The 25,329-nt window shown below is 52.9% G+C and overlaps 1 protein-coding gene across 4 annotated transcripts in view; it reads right to left on the bottom strand.

Moving 5' to 3' along the window:
- Positions 1 to 567: 567 nt before the first annotated feature.
- The window catches only part of ACSF3 (acyl-CoA synthetase family member 3), a 50,316-nt gene continuing 25,554 nt past the window's right edge, over positions 568 to 25,329 (bottom strand). For 3 of the 4 annotated variants that reach the window (XM_055305837.1, XM_055305836.1, XM_055305838.1), the window contains 5 exons: positions 25,145 to 25,257; positions 14,161 to 14,287; positions 6,461 to 6,595; positions 5,741 to 5,852; positions 568 to 1,958 (listed from right to left, as the gene is read on the bottom strand). In XM_055305837.1, the coding sequence (XP_055161812.1) occupies positions 1,781 to 1,958; positions 5,741 to 5,852; positions 6,461 to 6,595; positions 14,161 to 14,287; positions 25,145 to 25,257 (665 nt within the window). In that variant the 3' untranslated portion in view covers positions 568 to 1,780. The remainder of the gene's footprint in view (positions 1,959 to 5,740; positions 5,853 to 6,460; positions 6,596 to 14,160; positions 14,288 to 25,144; positions 25,258 to 25,329) is intronic. The other variant, XM_055305839.1, reaches the window with a different exon arrangement.

Raw genomic sequence — 25,329 nt, 5'->3', positions numbered from 1 at the left:
ATGTCCCCATGTATGTGGATGTGTCACAGATGTGGGTGTGATAATCTGACATTGATCTATTTGGTGAGCCCAGAATTTACTTATTGGTCATGTTTTAAAGGAGTATACGCTGTGCCCTGCAGGCCACAGGTTGGGGTGGGGAACATGGGCCCAGAGGGCACACCAGGGTCGGGCACAGGGATCCCAGTGTGCTGCTTGGGCTTTGGAGGTTCCAGAAGGGCTACCGAGCAGCCACGGCAATGCACACAGGACCACAATGAAGGTGACCCTGAGCAACTGACCAGAGAAGCAGAGTCCTCAAGTAAAAAGACGGGCCCCACTGCAGCTGCTGAGGACACAGGATGGGGGATGCAAGCCAAGTGTCCAGCGGCCCAGGGCAGAGGAGGCACAGACAGGCCCAGGAAGGGAAGGGGCAGCAGGGAGAAGTGGGCAGGGGACAGCACAGTCACCTGGGGGGCCAGGGCGAGGGCCCCAGTGGCGAGGTCACACACAGGCCATGGCTGCTTTAAGAACTGGAGCCACAGTTTCCAAATTTATTGTTTATTATATAGTGCTTGAATCTTCAAGAACATTTTTATTTTTTATTGTTTTTAAAATTTATTTATTTATTCATGAGAGACACAGAGAGAGGCAGAGACACAGGCAGAGGGAGAAGCAGGCTCCACGCAGGGAGCCCGACGTGGGACTCGATCCCGGGTCTCCAGGATCACGCCCTGGGCTGAAGGCAGCGCTAAATCGCTGAGCCACCCGGGCCGCCCAAGAACATTTTTATGTAGAAACTCATCAGAAAAGGAGTGGGAGTTTTTGAGCATAAGCTGGTTCCAGCAGTTCTTGGAGGACTTTACGATCTGGCTGCTCAGCCAGGGGCCCGGGCGTGTTGCAGGGCAGGGGTGCGTGTCTCCCACGTGGGGTTTGCTTCCATCCATCAGGCACTGCTCTGTTTGACACTAACCTCCCGGAGATGCTAACCTCCCGAAGCGGAGCAGAGCCTGTCTCCTACACCCTTCCCCAGACAGGAATGTCAGGCTTAGTGCACCAGGACCTGACTCCTGGGGTTGCCCTGCCTCAGCTGGCCTGGAGTACTGGCACCACCTCCTCCCTCAGGGGCGCCTGGCCCCTGCACTGGGCTGCAGGGGCAGCGGGGGATTGGGGGAGGGTGGCAAGTGGCTCTGCCCATGGATACACCTGGAGACCAAATAATTACATAAACTTTTTCAGAAATCAAAATGTCCAGTAGTATGACAGATACAGTGGAAACCAGTGAGACTCAGTGAAGACTTGCAGTGCTCGATTGGAGTGTCTCCAGTGGCATGTGGCTCCCTAGTCACCACAAGGGAAGACCTCGGACAGCCAGAAGCCTGGTCACACAGTGTTGGATGTGATGCTAACGGCCGTCCCCCTGAGAAGAGCTGGATGGCAGGCAGCCAGCTGAGCTGGCCTTGGGTAGCCAGCCTGCTCAGTAGGTGGTGACTACTGTGTGTGCCCCGGCCTCAGGCAGGAGCGTGGGCTGATCACCGGAGCAAACATGGCCCCTGGGAGGCTGGGAGGGGAGTTAGGCTGCATGGCATAGGGGTGGGGGGTGGTCATGCCGGCGTCTATGGCCTTTCTATGGTCACCTCCCCCTGCCCAGGACCAGTGGCCCCTCCACTTGGTTTTGCTGCTCTTTTTAGACACACGTTCTGGGTACAGAACATTCTGGAAAAGCTTGACTGCAGCTGTGCTGTGACTGCCACTCCCCAGCAGCCTTGGGCAGAGCACTGTGATCTTGCTTCTCTCTGGGTTAGGGGGCTCTAGGTAAAGGGGAATCTGGCTTACTGGCGCCTGGTCTCATGTCACCCTGGTTGCTTGGATAGAACTGCCGGAGGAGATCTCTCTTGTTGATCTTCCCCATCTGGTTCCGCGGGATCTCATCCACCAGCAGGAGCTCCGAAGGCACAGCATACGGGGCCAGGAAGCCCCTGCAGAGACAAGTAGGGTCTGAGTGGCAGGCATACCATGGGACAGGCAGCCTGGCAAGGGGGGCAGATGTCCCATGGGGCCCCGAAGCCCAACCATACTCGTGCCTGCCCCCGGAGGGCATCTCTGCTGCAGAATGCTAACACAGGGAGGATGTGGGCAGAGGACGAGCCCTCCTTGGGGCCAGGCCTCCCAGAGCCGGGAAGAGCAGGCCCCACTCTCAGCTGGCTGTCATGACAGCAGGCCTTGGCCACATGGGTGGAGCAGGCAGGTGGGCAGGGCCAGTGGATGCCTGCAGACCCCTGGGTGCTGTGGCCTTGTGGACTGGTGCTATCCTTCCTGCAGAGCCTTGGGATGAGCAGTGGGAGGGACTGGCCTGTTGGTCTCAGCTGCCCTGCATCCTGTACTCTCAGGAGGGTCCCCCCATTACACGGTGCATTCTCCTGTGAGTGGCCACGTGGTGGGATCTTGTCACCTCCAGGCTCTACTCTGAGAAACTACTCCTTCGGCTGTGGGCTCCGGTTCTCTCCTGAGACCCTGTCTCAGCCATCTACTCCTTGCCCTCCAACAGCTGCACATGGGGGCCACATGCCCCAAGGTAAGGAAAGCACAAGATGCTGCCAGGCAGTGGGGGTCTCAGCCACTGGGGAGGTATCATGGTGAGCTCATGATGTGTGGTAGCAGAGAAGCCCCAAATCTCAGCCTTAGCAGCTGGGTGCTCGTGAATAACACATGATAATTGACTTTGTGGGCAGGGTCCAAGTGCTCACAGGTGCCAAGTATCACCAATACCCCAGTGATGCATGGTTACCTTGGGGTGGTTCGTGCTGAATGCACCAGCTGCAGGCCAGCGGGGAGTTTGGGGTGCAGGTGTGGGCTCATGCGCGAGAGGGTGCCTCCACCTATGGTCCTGGCAGCTGTCCACAAGGGCCCAGAGGACACATGCAGCTGGCTGGACTTTGCTGCAACAAGCTACCAGGACTGTCTAAGTGACTCTCACAGCATGGCAGGCCGCACCCCTGCAGCCCCATCACAGAACATAGCCCTTCCCGCGCCCCAGCCCCATTGCCCAAACCTGGGTACTCCAGTTAGGGCGGCTCTCCCTGCGCCTGCTTCTCTGTCTTCCCTGTTGGTGGGCCAGCATCCAGCTGGTGCCAGGGCCCAGAGAGGGAGGGCAGAGGTAGCTCTGGGTGCCACCCGAGGCACAGCGATCCCTATGATGGATGGCCAGGTGAGCAGGCTGTGGGGCATGGGTTCCCGTCAATCCACAGACAGAACTCGGGAATGAAGGCCACATTAAAGGTGTTTTCAGACAGAGATGCTGCCAAGTCCCCAGGCAGCTGCTGAGGCCCTTGGGCCTGGGGGCCAGGCTGGGACACACATGGCATTTCCTGGTGACTAAACCCTCTCTCAGAGACAATGCTTGAACAGAAACACAGCTGACCCTTAAACAACACTGGCTTGAGTTGCATGAATCCACTCATGTGGATTTTTCAATAGAGAAGAGAACTGAAAATGTGTTTTGTCCCTTTTGTGATTTTCTTCCTCCTTCTGCAGCTTATGTGCCGTGAGGACACAGTACATGCTATACACAACACACAACATACAACACACATGAGGGTCGACTGTTCTCAGTGGGGCTTCTGCTCAACAGTTGGCCTTTTGCAGCTGAGTCTGCTGGAGCATCAATAGTTGTAGGGTGCAGAGCCAGAGTGGCAGAAGTGCTGCTGGTGCATGAAGGGGGGGAAGGACGTCATGGGGGGGGGGCGATAGAGCCGGGCCTTATGAACCCTAACGTAGTAGCCACTTTAGAAGAAAGGAATGAGAGTGGCCCCAGTGGCTTAGCGGTTTGGTGCCACCTTCAGCCTGGGGTGTGATCCTGGAGACCTGGGATCGAGTCCCGCATCGGGCTCCCTGCATGGAGCCTGCTTCTCCCTCCGCCTGTGTCTCTGCCTCTCTCTCTCTCTCTTTGTGTCTCTCACGAATAGATAAATAAAGCCTTTTTTTTTTCCAAAAAAAAAAAAAAAAGGAACGAAAGCCATAAAAGCTAGGAAATGACGTGGAAGTGTTCTGAAGGGCACCTGTGGGCCTGGCATTTCTGAGGACAGCAGGCCTTCACCCCTGAGGACTGAAGGCTCTTCCTGGGAACATGGGCCAGCCCTGGACATGTGCAAAGGGCCACAGCTTAGCAACAGGTTCAACAGGAAATGAGACGCGCATCAAGGCAGACTGGAGTTATTTGTGAACAACAGGCTTCCCCAGGGACACATGCATGAGGACCACGGACATGTTCTCCAGGGAGAAGGTGTGGCAGGCACAAAGCAAGGATGCCCACCACTCCTTCGTGGTCTCATCAGACATCATCACTTGTGGTTCAAGATCACAGAGCCTAGATTCCTTCCAGGTGTGGAAATCCCACATCCCTTTCTGACTTGGAATCTGGGGGGATGGAAGTGGTAGCAGGTGGTCCCAGACCCCGCTCCAGGCCATGCTCACCCTTGCAAGGGGATGTGCAGCCTGAACCCCCTACTCCAGCTTGGGGCACAGAACAGGGAAGAAGGGTCAGGCCCTTCCTGGAGGGTAGAGATGGAGCATGGAATCTCCATAAAGAAAAAAAACGGGAGCACAGAGGAAAATGTTATTTAAAGAAACCTCTAAAAAGACCCCCAAATGGCTGTGGACATGACCTAGAGAGAGAGAGAGTGCATATTCCTCAAGAGCCACATTGGGAGAGGTGGAGCCACACTGGACCTGCTCTCCACAGGCTAAGTGGCCTCCACGTCACCGCCTAGTGACTGCCAGGCTTGAGGACACAGAGGCCTGGATGCCGGCCTCACTGAGGGACAGTCCTGGAGATGGTGGATAGACTGTCTGCCCTGACCTCCTGGGGGGTGGCCCCCCCACCCCAAGCACACACAGTGGCCATGGCCACAAGCCAGACAGGTGTGCACGCATCGAAGGGGGTAATGTGAACATGGGGTATGGGGGCTTCTGGCTGGGGACAGCCATGAGTCATCCTGACACTGGACCTGACCCTCTCTAGTGGAGAGCTTGGCAGAGGGCGACTAGAAGCTTCTCCTTTGTTAAACAGCTCGCTGTAAGCATGATTCTGTAAATCCAGGGGAAGTAAATCGCCCAGCTGTGCTGTCCCCTCATGAAACAAGGGCTCCTGGTGTTGTGAAATCATGTTGGACAAGCCAAAAATATCTCTAGCGCTGAGAAGCAGGAGGCAAGTTGGGAAGGAAGGGGGTGCAGGGAGAGGGCAGAGGAAGGAGAAACCGCTCAGGTTCGAAATAAAGACTGGGGGTATCAGGACAAGCTTCCTTTCTGAACTCGGTGCTACTGCTCTTCTTGCTGCCTATCCCATTGGCCTTTGGTGGGACAGACTGCAGGGTGCTGCAGGCATAGGGGAGGGGGCCTGTGAGTGTCAGCATGCAGAGAAAGCCCCAGAGCCATGGCACATGGCACGAAGCTCTGGGGACGGTCTACGGTAAGGTGAAAGTGAGCCCATGGAATGCAGAGCTGTGGCTCCAGCACCCCAGGCTACATGCAAATCCTTGTCTTGTTCAGCACAGGTGGGTGGGTAGTCTGCCCAGGAGAGGGTGGGAGGGGACGTACCACTCACTACAGCTCGCCAGCTACCATCACGGAGCTTCCCTGCAGCCTCAGGAATGTAACATGTCATCTGGCCTTCCTGGCTCCCCTGCCGTCCCTGCAAGATTCAGGACCCCGCTGCCCACCCCGCCCTCGACCCTGGGACAGTCCATCCCCTGCCTGCCCCTACCTTGCCCACTCTTTGAGCTCTCTGTGGGACAGCGAGTGTCCCTCTTGCAGGGTCACCACTGCGGTGACCCTTTGGCCCCATGTCATGTCTGGAACTCCAATCACAGCTACATCTGTGAACAGAAGAAATGCTATGTTGACTGCTGCCAGCTGGGGAGCATGGGGTCAACATGGGGGTCGTGCAGGGGACACTGTCTTTTGGGTGGAGCCCAGAGTGGGGCTGGCTTTCCCATCTCTGGCCTCCACCCTCCTGCACTGTCCTAGGGCAGGATCACTGGTAGGAGGGCTGGGGATGATAACAAATGGGTCCTGTTGGGGAGCCTCTGCCATCCCCATGGTCCTCACAGCCTGTGACCTGAGGTAGGAGCAGGTCTGGGCAGCACCCACATTTCCCGGACCAGCAACCACCAGTGCATGGGGGCAGCATGAGGACCACCCCCCACCACAGCCCTCCTGAGCAAGCCAGGGCTCCTGAGCATATGGGCTGTGCAGACCAGTGCAACCTGCTCAGGCCTGGACGCTAGCCATGGCGCAGAGGCAGGGCGTATGGACGTGCCAGGGGTGGGGAGGTCCCTAACTGTGCCCCAAGGGTAAGTAACCTGGTCTGGCTCTATCTACAATGAAATACACATGGAAGCATGTTCAGAATGTTTCCAAGACGGCCGGGTCTGGACCCAGCTCGCCATGGGAAGTCCCTGCCATGGGGCTGGGTGCCACGTACCGGTGATGCTGGGGTGTGTCAGCAGGAGCCGCTCCACCTCCAGGGCGCTGATCTTGTAGCCACCACTCTTAATGATGTCTACGGATGTGCGGCCCCGGATCCAGTACATGCCGTCCTTAAACACGGCCGTGTCACCTGAGGAAAGGGGGTCTGGTCACAAAGAGGTGCACTCCAGGGCCCAGCAGGTTTCGAGGGGCACATGCATACTGCGTGCCCATGTCAGGGAGCATAGGTCCCCTACCCCGGGACCCGCGGGGTGATGGAGGTGCATGTGGGGTGTTTCAGGACAAGGGGGCAAGCATGGAACTCAAGGGCTGTGACCTCAGCCTGTGGCCTGACCCCAGACGGCCCTCTGCACACAGCAGTCTCAGAGCAGAGATCAGGGCTTAGAGGCAGGACAGCTAGTGCTGTCAGCACTCAGCAACACTGCTTCCTGCTCTTTCTCAGGCCTGAGCAGAGAGAACAAGAATTTCAGTCTCCTGCCATCCCATCGGGGTGGGGGTCCCAGTCACAGCAGGGTCCCAGTGGAGTCGGGCATCACTGCAACCCGCTTTCACTCGTGGGGTCTCCTGGGCTGCAAGTAATCACCCAGGTCTCTGAAGGAGGAGAACGCCCTCCTGCCCCTCCACACTGACTGCGTGGTTTCCTGCCATGCTTCCCTCACATGTCAGGCCCCCGGAGGTCCACCTGGTCCTCTCTCGGGCAGCACTGGGCCACGTGATGCTCACCAGGCATCCTAGCATAGGCAGGTGGCAGGGTGGGGGACAGTGAGTGCCAGACCAGAACAGGGAGGGTGCAGGGGAGGCGGGCCCAAGTATGTGTGTGGATGCATGTCCATATGTGTGGCATGTGTGAGTGCTCCCATGTGGCACACACGTGTGAGCGTGTGCCTGTGGGGATGCCCCTACCCAGCCCTCTGGGAACAGCACTGGTGCCTCCCTGCCTACGCTCACACACCCTGAGACCTATGCTGGGTCATTAGCTGGAATAAATCATCAATGTTTCATGACGAGTCACGCCTCCCACGCAGGAAGGCACCATCCATCATCTGCTGCCGCCCGACCTGCTGCGGCCTAGGGCATGATCCGGTCTACTGAACACGACAGATGCTGGTGCAGGGATGGGTGACTGGCTTACATATGGCGGCGCGGGAAGGCCAGGCTCCAAGAGCACAGGGCCAGGAGTGTGGTGGGTTCTCTCCCACTGACAGAGGCACTGCAAGTGTACCTTTGGAAACGGTGACTGGGTGGCGGCTGGCTGGTGGGAAGGGACGTGGGTGTGGCTGCGGGGATGACTGGGGTGGACACACCTGACCTGGGTCCTGCAAACCCACTGAGTCCCCTATTTCTGGGGTGCAGGCCCAGCTTTGGCTGGACAGCTGTGTGTTCCCCCAAGAGCTTCCTGACCCCCAGCTACCTATTCCCTAAATGTACTAATGGGCGTCTGAGAAGGTGCTGGCAGGCTGTGTAGGCTCCGTGTGGCCAGGTGGTGTCCTGCCATTCATGGCAGGAAGAAACACTAATGTGCCTCCAGGAAGCAGGTGGCACGATGACAGCACCTACCCGCCTGGCATGCTCATGCTTGGTGGAGGCTGAGATACTCTGTGGTGAGCTCCCCATCCCTGTGCTCCCATGGGGAGCCCAAGGCCTCGCTCTGGTGCCACGTGACGCACCTCAGGCCCCGCCTCACCTTGGACACCAAGCAGCAGCTCTGCGGCTGTGTCCGGCCCTGCCTCCAGGGAGATGCGGGCTGAGCCTGGTCAGGTGCACACAAGGGCCCTGTGTTCAGGCACTGATACCTGACATGTGCCAGCTCATGCCTGCTCTGCACCACGGGCTGCACCTCCTCCAGAGGAGATCCTTCCATGCTTTCCTTGAGTGTCTGCCTCCCGCAGGGTTAGGTGTAGAGCTAGAGGCCTCGCCAGGGATGCAGATTCAAAGAATTATGCTGAGGAGAAAAGGCCGGTCTTCAGAGGTGGCACCTGTAGGGTCTGTGTCTCTTCCCTGAACACGTGACAGGGCGGCTGGGTGAGGGGTGGGGGTAGATGGGAACAGACAGGCTGCACAGCAGACACGAGGGCAGTGAGCAGAGGACACACATGCATGTGCACACACGTGTGTAGGGCTGGCGGGCCTTGGAAAGCCCAGGGACAGGCCCTGCTGTCACACTGGTGATGAGGATGTGGACATGGGGATGGGGAGAAGGTGTAAGTGGCCACCCTGCACGCCACCTGCATCTTCCCATGAATCTGTACCCATCTCAAATAGAGAGGGTTAAGAAACCGCTATTTGCTTTGTGGAGAAGTTCCCAGCCGACCCTGGGACTCACCCCCAAATTATGTCCCATGTCTGCAACTTGCTGTGATCAAGCAATCACTTATTAGGTAAAGAATTGGTATTAACTAAGCTCCCGACTGAGAGGCAAGCACAGGAAACTGCTCACTGTGATACTAATGAATGTGTCCAACGAAGTCATCTGTCCCTTAGGTATCAGCATCCTCCCTGCTGGGAAAGACCTGTTCTGCTCTCGGGGGTGGGGGCTGCCCAGGGTTGGGGCGGGTGCACAAGGGGGCTGCACAGGGGGTGTGCACTGGGCGGGCAGGGAAGCAGCTGAGAACTCAGCCATCCTTTCTGTGCCTGGCACCTGTTAGACACTGTTGGCCTCCAGCACGGGCTATTCCTGGCATCACCCCAAGCTGGGGCTGGAGTGGGGGGACTTCTTCCCACCTGCCCTTCCTGCTCTCAGCCCCCAGGTGCCGGCCAGGCTCTGGAGGGAAGACAATCAGCTGAAAGGCTCCCACAATCACAGGACGTGGTGTCCAGAGTGTGAGCATGAGGAAGGAAGTCAAGTCAGAGCACCCAAGGCACTCGACTTGTCGGATGTTAGGAATCTGGGATGGAGAAGATTCTCTGGGACTCCAAAGAGGGGGAAGGTCATACAGTGCCTAGCAGGAAGCGGCTGTAGCCCACAGCAAGCATGGTAAGCTAGAAACCAATAAATATGATCTCTAACCCTGAACTCTATCTGGCCTGCCCTAGTGAAGACACTGTTAGACACCCCTCCCCCCAAAAACACACAGCTGACACTGCACCGCCAGGAGGCTCACTCCTGGAGAACGCAGCTCTCCCAACTACAGAGCAGCAGGGAAGGAGGAAGCTGTGAGACACAGGGGGGCCTATGTAGGGCAGCAGGCCCCAGAGTCCCCCCCAAGCAGGCATGGTGGCACCGGGGCGCCTCACTCAGGGAGCGAGAGGACAAAAGGACCAGGGTCCCCATGAGGCTCAAGCGAGTGCTGTATCCACTGCCTCATGGAACAGACAGTGCTGCAGCCACTGAATGTGCTGCTTCCAGGGGGAGGACAGGTATAGAGATGGAATCAGCTCAGGTGCAAATGGCTACTGTTCTCACACTGGTAAAGCTAGTGGAGTCTTCAAGCCATCTGTGTATAACTGTGATAAAAACTGAAAACTTACAGACACTCATCCTCTGCCCAAGGTCTGGACTGACTAGTGGCCCCAGAAGCCAGCCCGCGTGCAGCAGGTGCTCAACATTCAACAGAGGAGACAGAAGACGGTCTCATGTCGCCACTGGGTCACTGTGTCATGGTTCACGAAAACATATTCCAGGGGGTCTGGGACTTAACTTTATGAATGCAAAGCCTGGCAAGCGGCAGAAGAGACACAGGAGAGCACCCCTGTGAACCCTGGGGAACAAAGGATTCTTAAGCAAGATAAAAAAATAAAAGACACAACACATCCAAACTTTCTATGTACAGAAGGAGTCGCCAACACAGGGCTTGGGCCGGTTGCAGACTGCATGGCTGGTCCACCCAGCATCCCAGAGGGGCTCTGTCGTCTGGCATAGCCTTCATGGTGACCCTGCCTCCCTCTCAGTGAAATGCACAGGTCAGAGGCAGCCATCCCTTCCACGTGCCCATACCCGCTAACATGCAGCACTTGGCCTAGCTCCTAACTGGGACTTACAGGTCAAGATGGAAGATCTCCTTGTTGGAGAGGTAACCCAGAACTCCCAACAGTGGCAAGGCAGGAGATGAGCAGATCAGATTGTGCCTAAGTGACATTCTGATGCCTTCTCCATTGGAGAGGTGTGAAATGTGAGCATAGCGTGTACCAAGTGTGTCCCTGAGAGCAGTGAAGCTCAGCGAGGGAGCACTGGAGACCAGAGATACAAGGATGGAAGGAGCCCTCCTGTAAGTGATGGTGGCCAGCAGCCATGCTTGGCTCACAGGAGCCCAGCGGGTGACAGACGCGCAGATGCCCACACCCAACACACAAGTCATCAGGTCATGTCATTGCTCTTCAGAGCACAAGGTCTAAAGGCCTCCTGACACCCACTGATGGACGCATCTGAACACAGCTTCTAGCCTTGTGTTTTAGAAATAATGCCGCCGCAGATGCCTGTGCACCTGGCTCTGCCTGCTTCTCGTCACCCTTGATGAACAGGTTCCCAGAAACACTCTGGACACAGTGTCACCTGTTGGAGGGAAAGCACCTGCCTCACGGCAGCGAGGCCCAGCTTTGTCAGAATTTCACATTTGGTGACAGGAGTCAGTGACTGTTTCTGCATTTCTCTTGTTCATCACGAGGAAGTGAGACGGTATCTTGTATATTTTTAGGCCCAGAGCTCTGCTCTTCTGTGATGTGCCCATCATCTGCGCCCATTCCCCTTAGGGCGGCCTGGGCTCTGTGAGCAGTCGTTTGGAGGTGTGGCTCTGGAGAGCAGCCCCACATGGGTGCCGAGGCCCGTGAGGGCTCCGCTGTCACTCTGCTGGTGCTGTGATGTCTGTCTCCAGGAATAACGTCATGTCTGCCATGGAGGGAGGCAAGAACCCGCTGATGTTCTGGTGGATTTTCCCAGAACCCTGAACTATCTTTGACTGACATGCTGATGTGGAAGTGATGCGCTGTTTACTAGGTCACTTAACACTAAACAGTGCATGGTGAAGTATTTTTACAGTAAGTCAGAGAGGCTGTTTGTTTCCTAGGCTCAGTTAGCAGTGTCTCCAACACAGATCTGCTTAGCAGGAAGCGTCAAAGGTAGTAGGAACTGTGACATCTGCTCAGCTCTGTCCCCATGTCCATCCTATGTCCTCAGCTCTGTCCTGTGTCTTCATCTCCATCCCATGTCCTCATCTCCATCCCGTGTCACCTCCATGTCCTCATCCCTGTCCCATGTCCTCATCTCCATTCCATGCCCTCATCTCCATCCTATGTCATCTCCAAGTCTTTGTCCCTGTCCCATGTCCTCATCTCCATCCTGTGTCACCTCCATGTCCACGTCCTCATCCCATGTCACCTCTGTGTCGTCACCTTTGTGTCCTCTGCTTCACCATAAAGGCCTGAGGATGCCTGGCTCCTGGAATCAGCTGTCCCCCTACCCTGGGCTAGCACTGGTGCCGTGTGCATGTCCAATAGCTTCTCTCTGGCTGTGGTGGTGCTCAAGTGAACAAAAGTTGGGAGGAGTCACCATGGCTGTCAGCAGAGTTTCTCAGGGGAGACCTTGGGTCTCCTCTGTAGGGGGAGGCCACGATGCCTGAGGGCTTGCTGAGAGCCCCCTGCATATCTGGGGAAGGAGGTGGACATGGGCGACTGGGGGGCAGTAGGACTGGCTGGTGATCTCTCCCCTCATCCAGACATGGACTCAGCCCTTCCTCATGGCTCACCAGCAGTGGCTCTCTAGCTCCTGCCAGAATTCTGTGGCAGGAGGGGCTGGCCAGGGAAAGGGTTAAGTTTAATTTATCCTGATTTCTATTTAATATCATGCTCTCCCCGCAGGAGCCAGCAGCTGCGAGCTGATTGCACCCGCTCATTATGCAGCCTGTATCACTAATGGCCTGTGACAAAGGCACACGGCTTCCAGGCCTCACCCCCGAGAGCCAATTAAACACACACACTCCCTTCCTGTTTGCAGCGCATTACAATGAAATTAAACTGAGTTTCAAAATCACTTTCTCCTAAAGACATCTCTTTATAATAATTAATGCATGCTATTCCTTTTCAACTCAAATATTCATCAGCAGCAGTGGCTGAACGTTTTAACGCTGACTGCCCCACATTTTGCATTGCCGCTGCCTGGCGCTCAGGGAGCTGCTACCCACAAAATCCACAGGGCTTGGGTTCCTGTGCTTTTAAAGAAAAATAAAAAACCCTGAAGCTTTTATCTGAATTTAAAAATAAAAGAAGATGGCCACAAAGCAAGTCAGGTTTCCACACTGGGACCACACAGAAGAGGGATATACACAGAAGCAAGGTTAGCTCAAACACCTCACGTGAAGGACAGTGATGGGGAGAGGTCTGCTGCTCTCGGGCTGGCTTGTGTGAATGCAATGCTCACAAAGAGAATCCAGGCAGTCTGAGTTACGGAACTAGGAGGCCCTGGAACAGGTGACCGGGGCTCCTGGGACTCGACCACTGAGTCCTCTGCTCACCTGTCAGGGCTCTCGACCAGGTTCTCACTGTCTTGCTCTGAAGCCTGAGAGATGTCCCCTCTCCAAACCCTCATAACCACCCATGCTTGCTTCCTCTGCTCCTCAGGCAGGGACAGGGGAGGCTGGACACCTCCAACCCAGCTGCCAGGACATGAGGTTTGCAGGCATGAGGGAGAAGCATAGACAGCTGCAGGACTTACAGTGTGGACATGGGACTGGCTGGGACCAGCAAATCTGGACCCATGTGCTGCCTAACAGTGGGACAAGAAGGGGGCCCCCCGACACGTACCTCCTCAGGAAGACTCTCTGTCTGCCCCTTCATGCCAAGCCCTCACCCGACAGGTCCACATGGCACCCCGAGACTGCCGGGGTCTATGCGGGTCCCCACTCTACCACTCGGTGACCTCAGGTCTAACAGCAGCAGATCAGAGGACATGCCATCCTGCCCCACACAGAGCCATGCTGACCTGAGCCCAGGGAGGTGCCTGAGCGAATGCCAGGCATGAGCTGCACATGCTGTGTGGCCACCATCCTTCTCCTAAGGGCACATGGTAGCCCCGTGGTTTCCGCTTTGCCCATTTGCTGCCTTTTTCTTCACCTCTGCTTCCCACAGAACAGGAGATGAGGCAGATTTGTGATTATGGGGTGATGTGTGAAAACAGGCCTTCCCACAGAACAGGAGATGAGGCAGATTTGTGATTATGGGGTGATGTGTGAAAACAGGCCTTTCTTTTTGGAAAACATTGTCTTAAGACTATTATGAAATGATGCATTGTCGCAGAGAAGTTTTAGACATACAGATGGGCAGAAAGAAGAGGAGGAACCACCTGGAACTCAGAACCCAACCACCTATAGGCCAGGGCTGCTGTTCTGGGATACCAGTGAATCTATATGTTGCAAACCTAATATTCACAGTGTCTGCTATAAAGTCCACATTTCAGGACCACTGTGGCCAAGTGAGGCATGCAGGGGGATCCTAGGCAGGCTCTGCGTCCTGCGGGGATGGTGCCAACTGCACACCAAGGCAGGGCCCAGGCATAGCATGGAGAATATGAAATGACCCAAATGGAAAAGGAACCCCAGAACAACTTGGATCCTGGCGAGGGAAGAAGACTTCTAAAGCAGGGGCCTCAGGGTGAGGCAAGGAGGGTCTGACATCCAGGGGCTCCAGACCCATGATGGGTGAGACAGAGTACACCCCCTATTTCTGTCCTGGACAGAAGATTCTGGGGTGTCCAGGCCCCCCTCCTACCTGTCTTGAACCAGCCATCCCAGGTGAAGGCTTGTCTCGTCTCTTCTGGTTTGTCCCAGTATTCTCGGAACACAGATGGTCCCCTGACCAAGAGCTCCCCTTCCTTTTCCTTGAACCCTGGGGTCACCTGTCAGCAAGGGAGAGAGCACACACCTCTCAAGATGGGGGCTTCATTTGCCTTTTTCGTGACCCCTCCCCCAGTTGATCATACTCGCTTCTGAAATTAGACACTTTGTTGGAAATGATTGAAAAATGCATCTTTCAACATTGGAACTCCATCAGACGACACGGTGCAGTGCTGGCCCACTAGGGTGGGGAGCTGTGTCACCACATTCATCCTAAAAAGCCCCGTGCTCTAGACTCGAAGACATGAGTCACTGACCCATGTCATAATCGGGGCGTGGCAGGGTTCAAGGTTCAAGCTGCCCGTCCTCTTCTAAAACTGTGCTCCTGACACTCCATGAAACTCCGTATTCAGGGTGTTCCTGCACAAACCATGGCACACAGGAGCCTCAGGGAGGCATGGGCAGCCACCACACCCACCGGGGCTGTAGCAGCTGGGCTTCGGAGGCTCCCGTGGGGCCTTCTGGAGTCGGTCTCTTTCCTTGGTGAGGAGGAGGTGGAGCACAACTGAGAGGATGGCTCTGTGGGTAAGCCCCAGGTACCCAGGACACAGTGGCACCCAGATTATGTGGTCCCGGGAAGCAGGGGATTCATCTCTCGTGGTGACCACAGTACAGGGCGGGAGGGAGGCTGGGTTTTATAAGAACCTGAGTAGGGCTTCAGTGAAGTCAGAAAAACAATGTGTAGAGGCCCGTGCATGTCAGGCCCTGTGTGAAACCATCACTGGACAGAGCAAAGGTGAGTGAAAGGGGCCAGGGATGCTCTGTTCTTACTCATCAACTCCCACCTGGAATGAACTCATTCTGGGGAAGAACCAGCCCCCTCTATTTAAAAAAAAAATAAAAATCAGAGACCCCCCCCCCTTTTTTAGAGACCCTTTTAAAGAGGCTGTAAAACCATCTCATTTGTCTGAGGCCTGGACACAATCCACATTTCCAAGGCCGATGCGGCAGGCAGGCAGCCAGAGCCTGTCCCGCATCAGCAGCTCCCCTCTGACTCTGTAGCCCACTTCCTACTGACACAGGTGCCCCTGCCCTAAGGGGACTGGGCTCCACATTTGGGGCCCAGCCGGGCACCCGTCAACCAGCCTGCTTAGAAGAGGTCTGTGTTTGTTTTCCCGCCAAACCACACACTTCATTTGAACCCCACCCATCTTCCCACCTCTGCCCTTTATCTGATTCCACTGCTCAGGTCAGAGTGGTCATAGGACAGCAAACCTGTGGGGTAAAGGCCTTGAAACAAGTGTGCATGGCTGCCAACCCCAAGAAGGCAGGCTGAAACCTGTGGGCTGAAGCCAATGGGGTGAAATAAAACAACACAGAAGTCAGCCTCCTCCAACGGACAGAAATGAGATCCAGAGTCTTACAATGTAATATTGAAATTTCCTGGACACAAGATTACTCAGCATGTGAAGAGCCATCAAAATGTCAACTCTTAACAAAAAAAGGCCATCGGTGCAGGACAATGCAGGGTGGCACCGATGTTTAGGCATACCTGACAAAGAATTTAAACCACATACTACAAATGTGCTCCAAAAGGAAGACCAAACACCCAAGAAGTAAATGAAAAATTGAAAGTCTCAGGAGAGAAATAAAAGTTATAAAGCAAAATCAAATGGAAATTTTAGAACTGAAAAATACAATGACAGAAGTAGGAAACATTCCCGGGATTGACTTCATAGCAGAAGGTCACAAAGCAGAGTCCTGAACTGGAAGATCGGTCAATAGGATTTGCCCTCCTAACTCGAGCAACAGGAAAACATGCTCACTCGTCCTCCTCACTACCATGCACACCAACATTGCTGCTGCCAGATTCCCAGCAGAGGAGATGCCAGGAGCAGCGAGAAACTGGATAAAATTTGGCTGAAAACTCTCAAGTATGGTGAAATACATAAACCTATAGATTCAAGAAGCTCCAGGAACACCCCCAAAAGGGCAAACCCAAAGAAACACAGGCTCATCATAAACACAGACACATCATAAGCCAATCACTGAAGACTAAGGATAAAGGAAAAGTCTGGCAGTGGCCAGAGAGGAGCCATGCTTCTGACAACGCCTGCCTTTTGGGCAGAAACCATACAGGCCAGAGAAGGGGGACCCACTTCCAAGCCTCAGCCCCAAATCCCATATCCAGTGAAAGTAATGCTCAGGTTTGGAAGAAAAGACAAAGATGCTCTTAGATAAACTGAAAACAAGAGAACTTGTGGCTAGCAGATCTGATCTGAAAGAATTACCAGAGAATGTTCTTCAGACAGAATGGAAATGATTCCAGGGGGAAATATGGAAACTCAGAAGTGATATAAAAGCAAACGAATCAGTAAATACCTGGGTGAACAAAACTGACCATTTTGTTCCTCATGAGTTCTTTAAAACCATCCTGAAGGCTGAAAGCAAACACTGTAGCACTGTCTGATGGAGTTTATAACACATGCAGACGTTACACACAATGCTAAATGGGGAAAAGGCAAAGTGACCATACGGTGGCGACAAAGACTCTTTGCCTGACCAGACTGCAGTCAGGCTCCTGAACCTTCTCCTAGGCCCATCTGTGCCCTTCCTGTGAAATCCAGTTCTAGCAAGAACTCTGCTCTATTCCTTTAGCAAGAGACCCCCATCCTGATACCTGGTCACCCTCAAATGTGCTACCACCCCCAAGTGACATCTGATCACCCTGGCATGTCCTCACCAGAGATCTGGGCAGGTAGTTTAGCCAGATTCACAACCTGCCCCCCTGTGTTTCCCTCAGCAAGTCTATCCACAGACCCCAGTGGCTACATGTAGGACATTTCCCCTGGCCCACACTGCATTCAGAGCTAAGCCCAACTCTCGCCTGTACTGTAAAACCCCACGGCACTGGGCCCTCACTCACCCCAATGCTCCTGAATAAAGTCTGCCTCGCCATCTTTAACAAGCGTTACTGAATGTTTTTCTCTTTGACTGGAGGAATTCCATGTTCTTCTGGGAGTGTTAAGTGCTGAGTCTAAGTAGGTTTCAAAAAGTGAAGTGTATTTATTGTAGTCCTTAGAACTACTAAAAACCTGTACAAAAGCATATGTTCAAAAACTCATCAGGTAAATTAAAATGGAATGCTAAAAATAAGTCCAAAGAGGGACGAGACACCAAGGGAACAACAGTGAGCAGATAACAAATGGCGGCAGGCGTACGTTCAAGTGTTTCAATAATTAAGTCAAGTGTAAACGCTCTAAACACACCAATTAAAAGATTGCCAGACTGGATTGAAAAACCATATATGATTCGACCATCTACTCTCTTTAAGAAACTCACTTCTGGTACGGTTACACAGGCAGGTTAGAAGCAAGGGGATGGGACCCTACACACCATGAAACACCCTCCAAACAAACTACGTTGACTCTGGAATATTAATGCCAGACCAAACAAACTTAACAGCAAAGATCATTACCAGCAGGTCTGCCTGACGACAGAATGGTCAAGTCACTGAAAAACTGTAACAATTAAAAATGTGTATTCCCCAAGTAACAGACTTTCAAAATATATCAGCAAAAACCCAAAAGCAGAAACAGACAATTACAATGGAGGAGACACACCCCTCCTCTGTGACAGAACTGGTTACTTGGCATGGATGTGCGGCACAGAGCACCACCAACCACGTGCCCCGGACCGCCATTTGCACAGCATCCCAAACCAGCAGAATGCATGTTCACCAAGAAGGCCGCATTCCGGGGTGCACACATGCCTTCACAAAACAACTGGAATTGTACCCAGTATGCTCTCTGATTATAACAGAACAAAACTAAAAATGAGTAACAGGAAGATAACTCTCCAAACACTTGGAAAATAAAGACACTTCTAAAAAATCCATGAAAAAAATTAAAAAAAAATAAAAAATTCGTGAGTCGGGGCAGCCCTGGTGGCGCAGAGGTTTGGTGCAGCCTGCAGCCTGGGCTGTGATCCTGGAGACCCGGGATCGAGTCCCACATCGGGCTCCCTGCATGGAGCCTGCTTCTTCCTCTGTCTGTGTCTCTGCCTCTCTCTCTGTGTCTATGAAGAAATAAATAAAATCTTTAAAAAAAATCCATGAGTCAAATAAGTCTTAAGGAAAATAAGAAAATCAGAAAATATTTTGAATTGAATGAAAATGAAAACATATCAAAATTTGCAGGGAGAGGGCAAGCGCCTGGGTGCTGCAAGGAGATCTGTGCTGGTAAATGCATGAATTGGAAAAAGGAAAAGTAAAGAGAAAACCCCAGGAATCCAAAAACAAGTTCTTTGAAGAAGGTTCAATAAAAGGATAATCTTGTAGCAAGAACAACAAAGGAAAAAGCAGAAGTCTCAAACTATCCACAAGAGGAATGAGAAGGGCATTACCTCAGATTATACAGACACAAAAAGATGAATAAAGGGACATTGTGAGAAATCCTACGTGCATCAATTCAACAACTTAAAGGGACCAATTCCTCAAAAACCGCAATCTACCAAAATTCACCCAAGATGCATTAGATGATCCGAATAGTCCTATAACCATTAAAGAAAATGAGTTAATAGTTGAAATCTTCCAAAAAAGAAGCCTCTAGGCCCAGATAGTTTCACTGGTAAATTCTATCCAACATCTCAATAAGTATATGATACCAATTATATGTAGCTTCCTCCAGAAAGCAGGAGAGGAGGGCATAATCCCCAACTCATTTGATGATGCTAGCATTACCTTGACACCCAAACAAGACAAAAAAGCACAACAAAAGGAAACCTTGATGTAAACGTCCTCAGCAAAAGGCTAGCAGATCCAATCTAGCACAATATAAAATAAACAATACGCCACAAGTGAGTGCGGTTTGTCTTAGGAGCACAAGGCTGATTCAACACTAGGAAATCCACCAATGTGATCCACTATATTAGCAGCCTAGTAAAAAGCAGTTGATGTAAAAAAAAAAAAAAAAAAAAAAAAAGCACTTGAAAATATTTTATCCAGGGGTGCCCAGGTGGCTCAGTGGGTTAAGCATCCAGCTCTTGGTTTTGGCTCAGGTTATGATCTCAGGGTCATGAGATCAAGCTCTGTGTCAGGCTCTGTGCTCAGTGAGGAGTCTGCTGGAGATTCTTTCTCTCCTTCTGCACCTCCCCATCTTCTCAAAAAAAAAAAAAAGGTGAAAATATCTCATCCATTCATGCTAAGAACTCAGCATATCATAAGTAGGATGGAATCTACAAAAAGCCTTTAGCTAATGTGAGGCTTAATAATTAAAGACCAATCCTTCTCCATAAGATCAAAGACAAGGTAAGGGTGTCTCCCCCCCCTCTTTTTTTTTCCATTTGACATCACACTGGAAATCCTCCTCAGGGCATTTAAGGAAAGGAGAAGAAATGGAAACACACAGATTGCAAAGGAGGAAGTAAAACTGTTCCTACTTGCAGAAAACATGGTTGTTGATATTTTAAAAATCCCAGAAAACCTACAAAAATACCTTCAAAAACTAAAAAGTGAATTTAACAAGGTTACTAAGGGTTATGAAGCCAATACACTAAAATCAATGTATTTCTATATGCCTGCAATGAACAGTTCAAAAAATAGAAAACCCCACACCTACAATAACTGGAAAAGAAGGAAAGGAGGAGGATGGAGGAAAGGAGGAGAGAAGAGAGGAGGGATACCTGGTTATTTATCTAGTGGGGCATGAAATACACACTAAAACAGACCTAAGTGAGTACAGAGGCATACCATGTTCATGGATCATCAGACTTGGCAGAGTGAAGATGTTAATTCTCCCTAAACTGATCTACAGATTTAATGCAATTTAGACAAAGATTTATTTATTTGAGAAAGTGAGAATGTGAATGAGGAGAGGGGCAAGTGGGAGGAGGAGAGAGAGAATCTGAAGGAGACTCCATGCTGAGCTAAGAGCCCGATGTGGGGCTCAATCTCATGACCTTGAGATCACAACCTGAGTCAAAACCAAGAGTTGGACTCTTAACTGAGCCATCTGGGCACCCCAGATTTAACGCAGTTTTCATCAAGATCCCAAGAAGATTTTTGTATAGATATAAACAAGCTATTTTAAAAATTGGCATGGCAGGCAAAATAATTAGAATAGCTAGACAACTCTGAATGAGAATAAAGTCGGTGACATAATGCCATCATTCTGAGACTCACCATAACACAGCAGTAGTTAAGACTGGTGTGAGCAGAGAAACAGATACACAGGTCAATAGAGAACATATAACCATGTACAGACTCTGCTCAAATACGTGGTACCCATCACAGGTTCAATACCATAAAGACAGAATTTGTATCAATCCTAATTTTTGCACAGATTTGCCAGGGAGTCTCAGTTGTAGGGAAAGCAAGTATCAAGTAACTAAGATATGTCATCATTTTCTTTATGCAAAAAAAAAAAAAGCATTTTTCCTTTCTTTAGGGAGAGAGAAAAGTGAAGCAGCAATATGAAGCTCTAAGTACACATTCATCCATCACACAGTAAAGCTTGTGTTACTGACTCAGACCGTACAAAAATAAAGACAGATTAATTTTGGTCATTGACATTGTAAATTTTAGAGACAAGGGTGTGAGGTGTTATCAAGAGTGAAGATAAACCAGGAGAAGAGGAACAGTCTGAGAACAGTATCATAGAGAAATAATCTAAGATGATGCATAACAATAAACATTCACTTAGACTAAAACCCATGGCCTAGATCACCAGGTCCCTGCAGAGCTGGAGCTGTGCAGCTCACACCCCACCTGTGCTGGGAAGAGCATAGGGCGGGGCAGGGGCAGGCTGGATGGGGCACACAGATCTGGGAGCCCTGCAGTCACACACAACAGTGCTTCACACACTGCAAAGCCTGGGCTGTTTCTACAGGGGGCTCCTGTGTTCTGGCATGTAGGGTACCACGTGCCCCAGGGCATGTGCATCAATGTATGAGTGTCACCCCATTTTACTGTGACCAGGACCATGGTAGAGAACCTCCAGCTCCCTCATCTGCAAGCAGCCTGAATGTCTTTTCCTCTGTGAGCAGTAGATGTTGCTGGAAAGCCGCCAGGTAGAACCCCTGACACCTGCCCAAGCTCACGCTAAGGAATGGGGGAAAGCGTGGTGGAGGAAGGTGCAGGAATGCAGGTGGGCAACTTATGGGCCACGGAGGCCAGTGAGGAGGGGCAGGACCCACAGCAGAGCTCTTGACCTGAAGTCCCTTGGGTCCCTCCTTGGCCGTGGGCTTCTGGTGTCCTGATGAACGGCTGTCTCACTCAGTGCTGCCCACTTATCAGGCCTCGGGACATGGGCTGGACACACATGCAAGGATGAGGCCCATGGCAGGACGGAGGTATGGGTCCTTATCGTCCCCTGCTTGAGCACACCTCTCAGGGTATCTGGGGGCAGGCTCTGGTTATTGGGAACAGAGAAACACAGGGTGGCTAAGAGCTTGCACACACATAGGTCTGGCACATGAGTGCCACTGGCCTGCCTTTTCCTTGCAAAGATCCCCCATTTGGGGCAGTGCCGCCTCCTACCTGGTCCTTGTAGGGAGGTGGTACACCCACCTCATCCCAAGAGGCAAGGAACACATGGCTGATGACAGTCTGTCCAGGTGCGTGCTTCTGTGGGGATAGTATGGTCTCCACACCCCACCCATGGCAGGGCCAGAGTGTGTCCAAGCCCTGTGGCACCCTGCCCCCAGGCCATGCCCCACTATGTGTCGCGTGCAGCAGTTGGTGGCACGCAGCAGCAACAGATGTCAGCGACAGGCAGGGGCAGGAGAAGATGCAGGAGGGGAACCCAGGAGATGCTGGTGGCCATCGGGAGGAGAGGCAACTGAGCAGGCTGCTGTCCAAAGTGACAGCTTGCATGTAGATAAACAAGATAATTAATTTTTAAGGGGAAATAAAGGGAAGGAGGGCTCACTCTCACTGCCTGCTCCAGCCTGAGCTTGTGGTCATTGAAGCTCCAGCAAGAGAAGATACTTCTGTGTACAGGCTGGGGCTTCATTCAGCTTTGAAGCCATTTGTCTGCTGAGAGACCCACTGCTGCTGGCCGGTGCTTGGCTCTCCTGACAGGGAGCACTTTGCAGGTAAATAGACAGAGACACAGAGACAATGTGTGGCATGCTCACAGGGGTTAAAGGAGAAGCCAGCTGGGTGGCCACGGCACTATGGTAAACAAAGTCGCTGCGTCCTCTGGGCAGGTGTGGCCTGACCACGGCCCAGCAGGGAGACAAGACAGCAGTCAGACAAATGGAGCCAGAGAACTGTCCAGATCGGGGAGAGGAGGGAGCCTACTCTTCCAGCACCTAAAGTCCTCCCAGACAGAGCAGTAAGGCTCAGGAAGCACCAGCACAGGGCTGTGGATGGCAGGGAAGGCAGCCATGTCACCAACCAGCCATAGCCAGAGCAACCACACGATGGGGACACGGATAAGACATGATAGGTTCACTACATGAGAGTGCACAGGTGTGTCCCACCACATGCCCTGTGAGCCCCCTTCCTGAGTTGTCAGGGCCTTTCTCAGACTCGGGCACTGCCCCACTGCCATGGCCACTGGGCGCCACAGGCATGAATGCCTCTCCCCCCTGCTCTGGGCCTGTGAGCAAACGTGAATTCTCCCTGCTGTCTGGAAAGTACCACTTGGCCTAGCTGCCCTTCTGCTCCCACCCTCCCCAGGGTCTCCTCTCTGTAGGGAAGAGACCCCAGAGCCCCCAGCCTGCAGGACACCATGCCCTGCACTGCCTCTGAGTGCCATCACGGCCGACACCCATCTCTGACCCTGCTGGCTCCATGGGACACTGCACCCAGCCCAGAGTGAGAGGGCAGGGTGTGCAGACAACAGGTGGGTTTGTGTGAGGGCACACACAAGGCTGGATGTTCTTCATACTCTTATTTTTGCAACTTTTCTGGAAGTTTGAGATTATTTCCAACTAAAAGTTAAAAAACATTGAGAAGCTGTCTTCAGCTGTCCTGACTTCTGAAACATTAAACACATCAGTCCTCACCAGTTTGGAGTGTACTGAGAATTTACGTGTCATGGGAGGACTGGAAAGGTTTGTTTGGCAAATCCTGTTTTCAGAGAGGGCATCCGCACTTCAAGCAACATGTTGCAAGTCCTTGTAAACACAGTAGATCCTGGCTTTGGAGGAATCATGCTTCCAGACCATGTCCCCACGCGTGGCTCACCTAGGTCCCCGATGAGGTAACAGGTTAGCTCGTTTCCACTGTAATGCATCATGAAAATGATGCTTCCTTCAGGATGACCTGAGCTTGCCCAGTGTTCATGCACATGTCATAGTGCCAATGGGTTCCTGGGAAAGATGTGGGTTATAACTGGCCCTCATGGTGTGGGGAGCCAGACAGAAGCTGCACAAGGTCCTGGGGGGACAGTGACAACAGTCTGAGTCCCCACTTTGAAAGGGCAGAGGGAGATGCAGAGTGAGGCATGGCCCTTTTGGGTAACATGCACAAGGCCTAGAGTCCCACGGTCTGGAGGTGGGGTCGGTAACTCAGGCCACAGCTGGGGGTTCCTGCGAACAGGACCATGGGGGAGAGGGCAGCCTCCCAGGTCACAGCGCCCCACACTGGGTCATGCATACTGAGGCCTGTGTGTGGGATGCACAGTGGCCTTGAGCCTGCACATGGTCATCGAGGCAGCTCTGTTCTAGATGGTTATACTGATTTCTTGACCAAGCTGAGAATGTTCTAGAACATGCCATCAAGAGCACTGAATCCCCAGTCTTCACATTTAGAAGGTCGTGGGTGCGTGTGTGCTTGGCTCACATGTGGGGAAGTGGGACTCTGGCTCCCTCAGCCTCTCCCATCCCCATGACCCCCAGGCCCCGGCAGTGGTATTGGTCCGCCCAGGGCCACCCTTGGAACATGTTTCCTTCTGATGGTCAAGGGCCTGGCTGCCAGAGCTCTCTGTACATGGAGGCAAGTAAAGACAGTTGAGGAGCACTGGCAGGTGGGTGGGCTGCCTGCCTTCCAGGTGAAGCAGTGGATTTAATAGTAATTTTAGGGGGAAATGGTCCCCAGGTATGTATGGAGGCCAAGTCATCAGGTGAATGGCACCTGGACGATGCAGTAGTGGGTGATGCTGTCTGTGCTGCTGGCATGTGACTGGCCCACACGCCCTGAAGGGCCAGGGTCCCTTAACCCACACCCAGTCATCCCTGACCCAGCAAACAGGCTGCATGTCTAGAGGGGGAAGCAGCCCATCACAGTAGGGAGGGCTGGACCATCGGATGCTGGCACAGGTTATTGGAGCATGAGCAGGCTCACGAGGAGGCAAAGGGGCTGCAGGGCGCAGGCTGTGAGCCAAAAGAAGACCTCAAGTTCTTCTTGACCTTTCAGCTGAGGCTGAAGGCCTGGGCCAGCCATTATTGAGGTAAGAGCCCAGGCAGAGGGTGGTCAGGGAGTGATGGCTGTGCCTCAGGACCTCAAGGCTGTCCTGAAGAGGGCAGCATGGAACCTGCCCACACACACGGAGGGCAGGGTCTGGAGGCCAAGGGAACCGGGGAAGGAGCCACAGGCTGACCTCCACTTGGGGGACCTGGTGAGGGGTTTTCTTGGATGGACATTTTCATAAGATTACACCTAAAACCACCCAGTTCTACCCATCTGCTCGACCATCTCCTCAAGCATCTCCTTCAGACATGGACACTAGGACCACAGGGGAGGCCAGTGTGGAGTGGGAGAGAAGCTGACACCCACACCCACTGCTGCTGACATCTCTTAAGTCTAGTCTGTGTGTTGGCTATAGACGAAGTTACCTCCTCTTAAACCAAAATTCCAGTTCCCACCAATCCTTGTCTATGATTCCCATTCACTTATGATCACCAGATCTGTCACTATTACTTGGTATGGCTGTGTGATGCGTGCACCGCCAGCGGAGCACAGAGCAGCCCACCTGCGTCTCCTTTTCATTTCCTTCTGCATGGAGCACATAGGGGCAACCCTCCTTCTTCGGGTTTTCTGAGACAATGCGCACCTCGACACCTGGCAGCGGGGTCCCCACGGAACCTGCAGAAGAGAAAGGAGAGGGCTGCAGGGCCAGCAGTAGAGCCTGGGACAAGGATACAGGGCTCCACGTGG

The sequence above is a fragment of the Nyctereutes procyonoides genome, unplaced genomic scaffold (genome assembly GCF_905146905.1).
Source record: "Nyctereutes procyonoides isolate TBG_1078 unplaced genomic scaffold, NYPRO_anot_genome, whole genome shotgun sequence".
In the NCBI taxonomy this organism is placed as follows: Eukaryota; Metazoa; Chordata; class Mammalia; order Carnivora; family Canidae; genus Nyctereutes; species Nyctereutes procyonoides.
The sequence above is the reverse complement of the archived record's forward strand: the minus strand, read 5'-3'. Positions and strand labels throughout refer to the sequence as shown.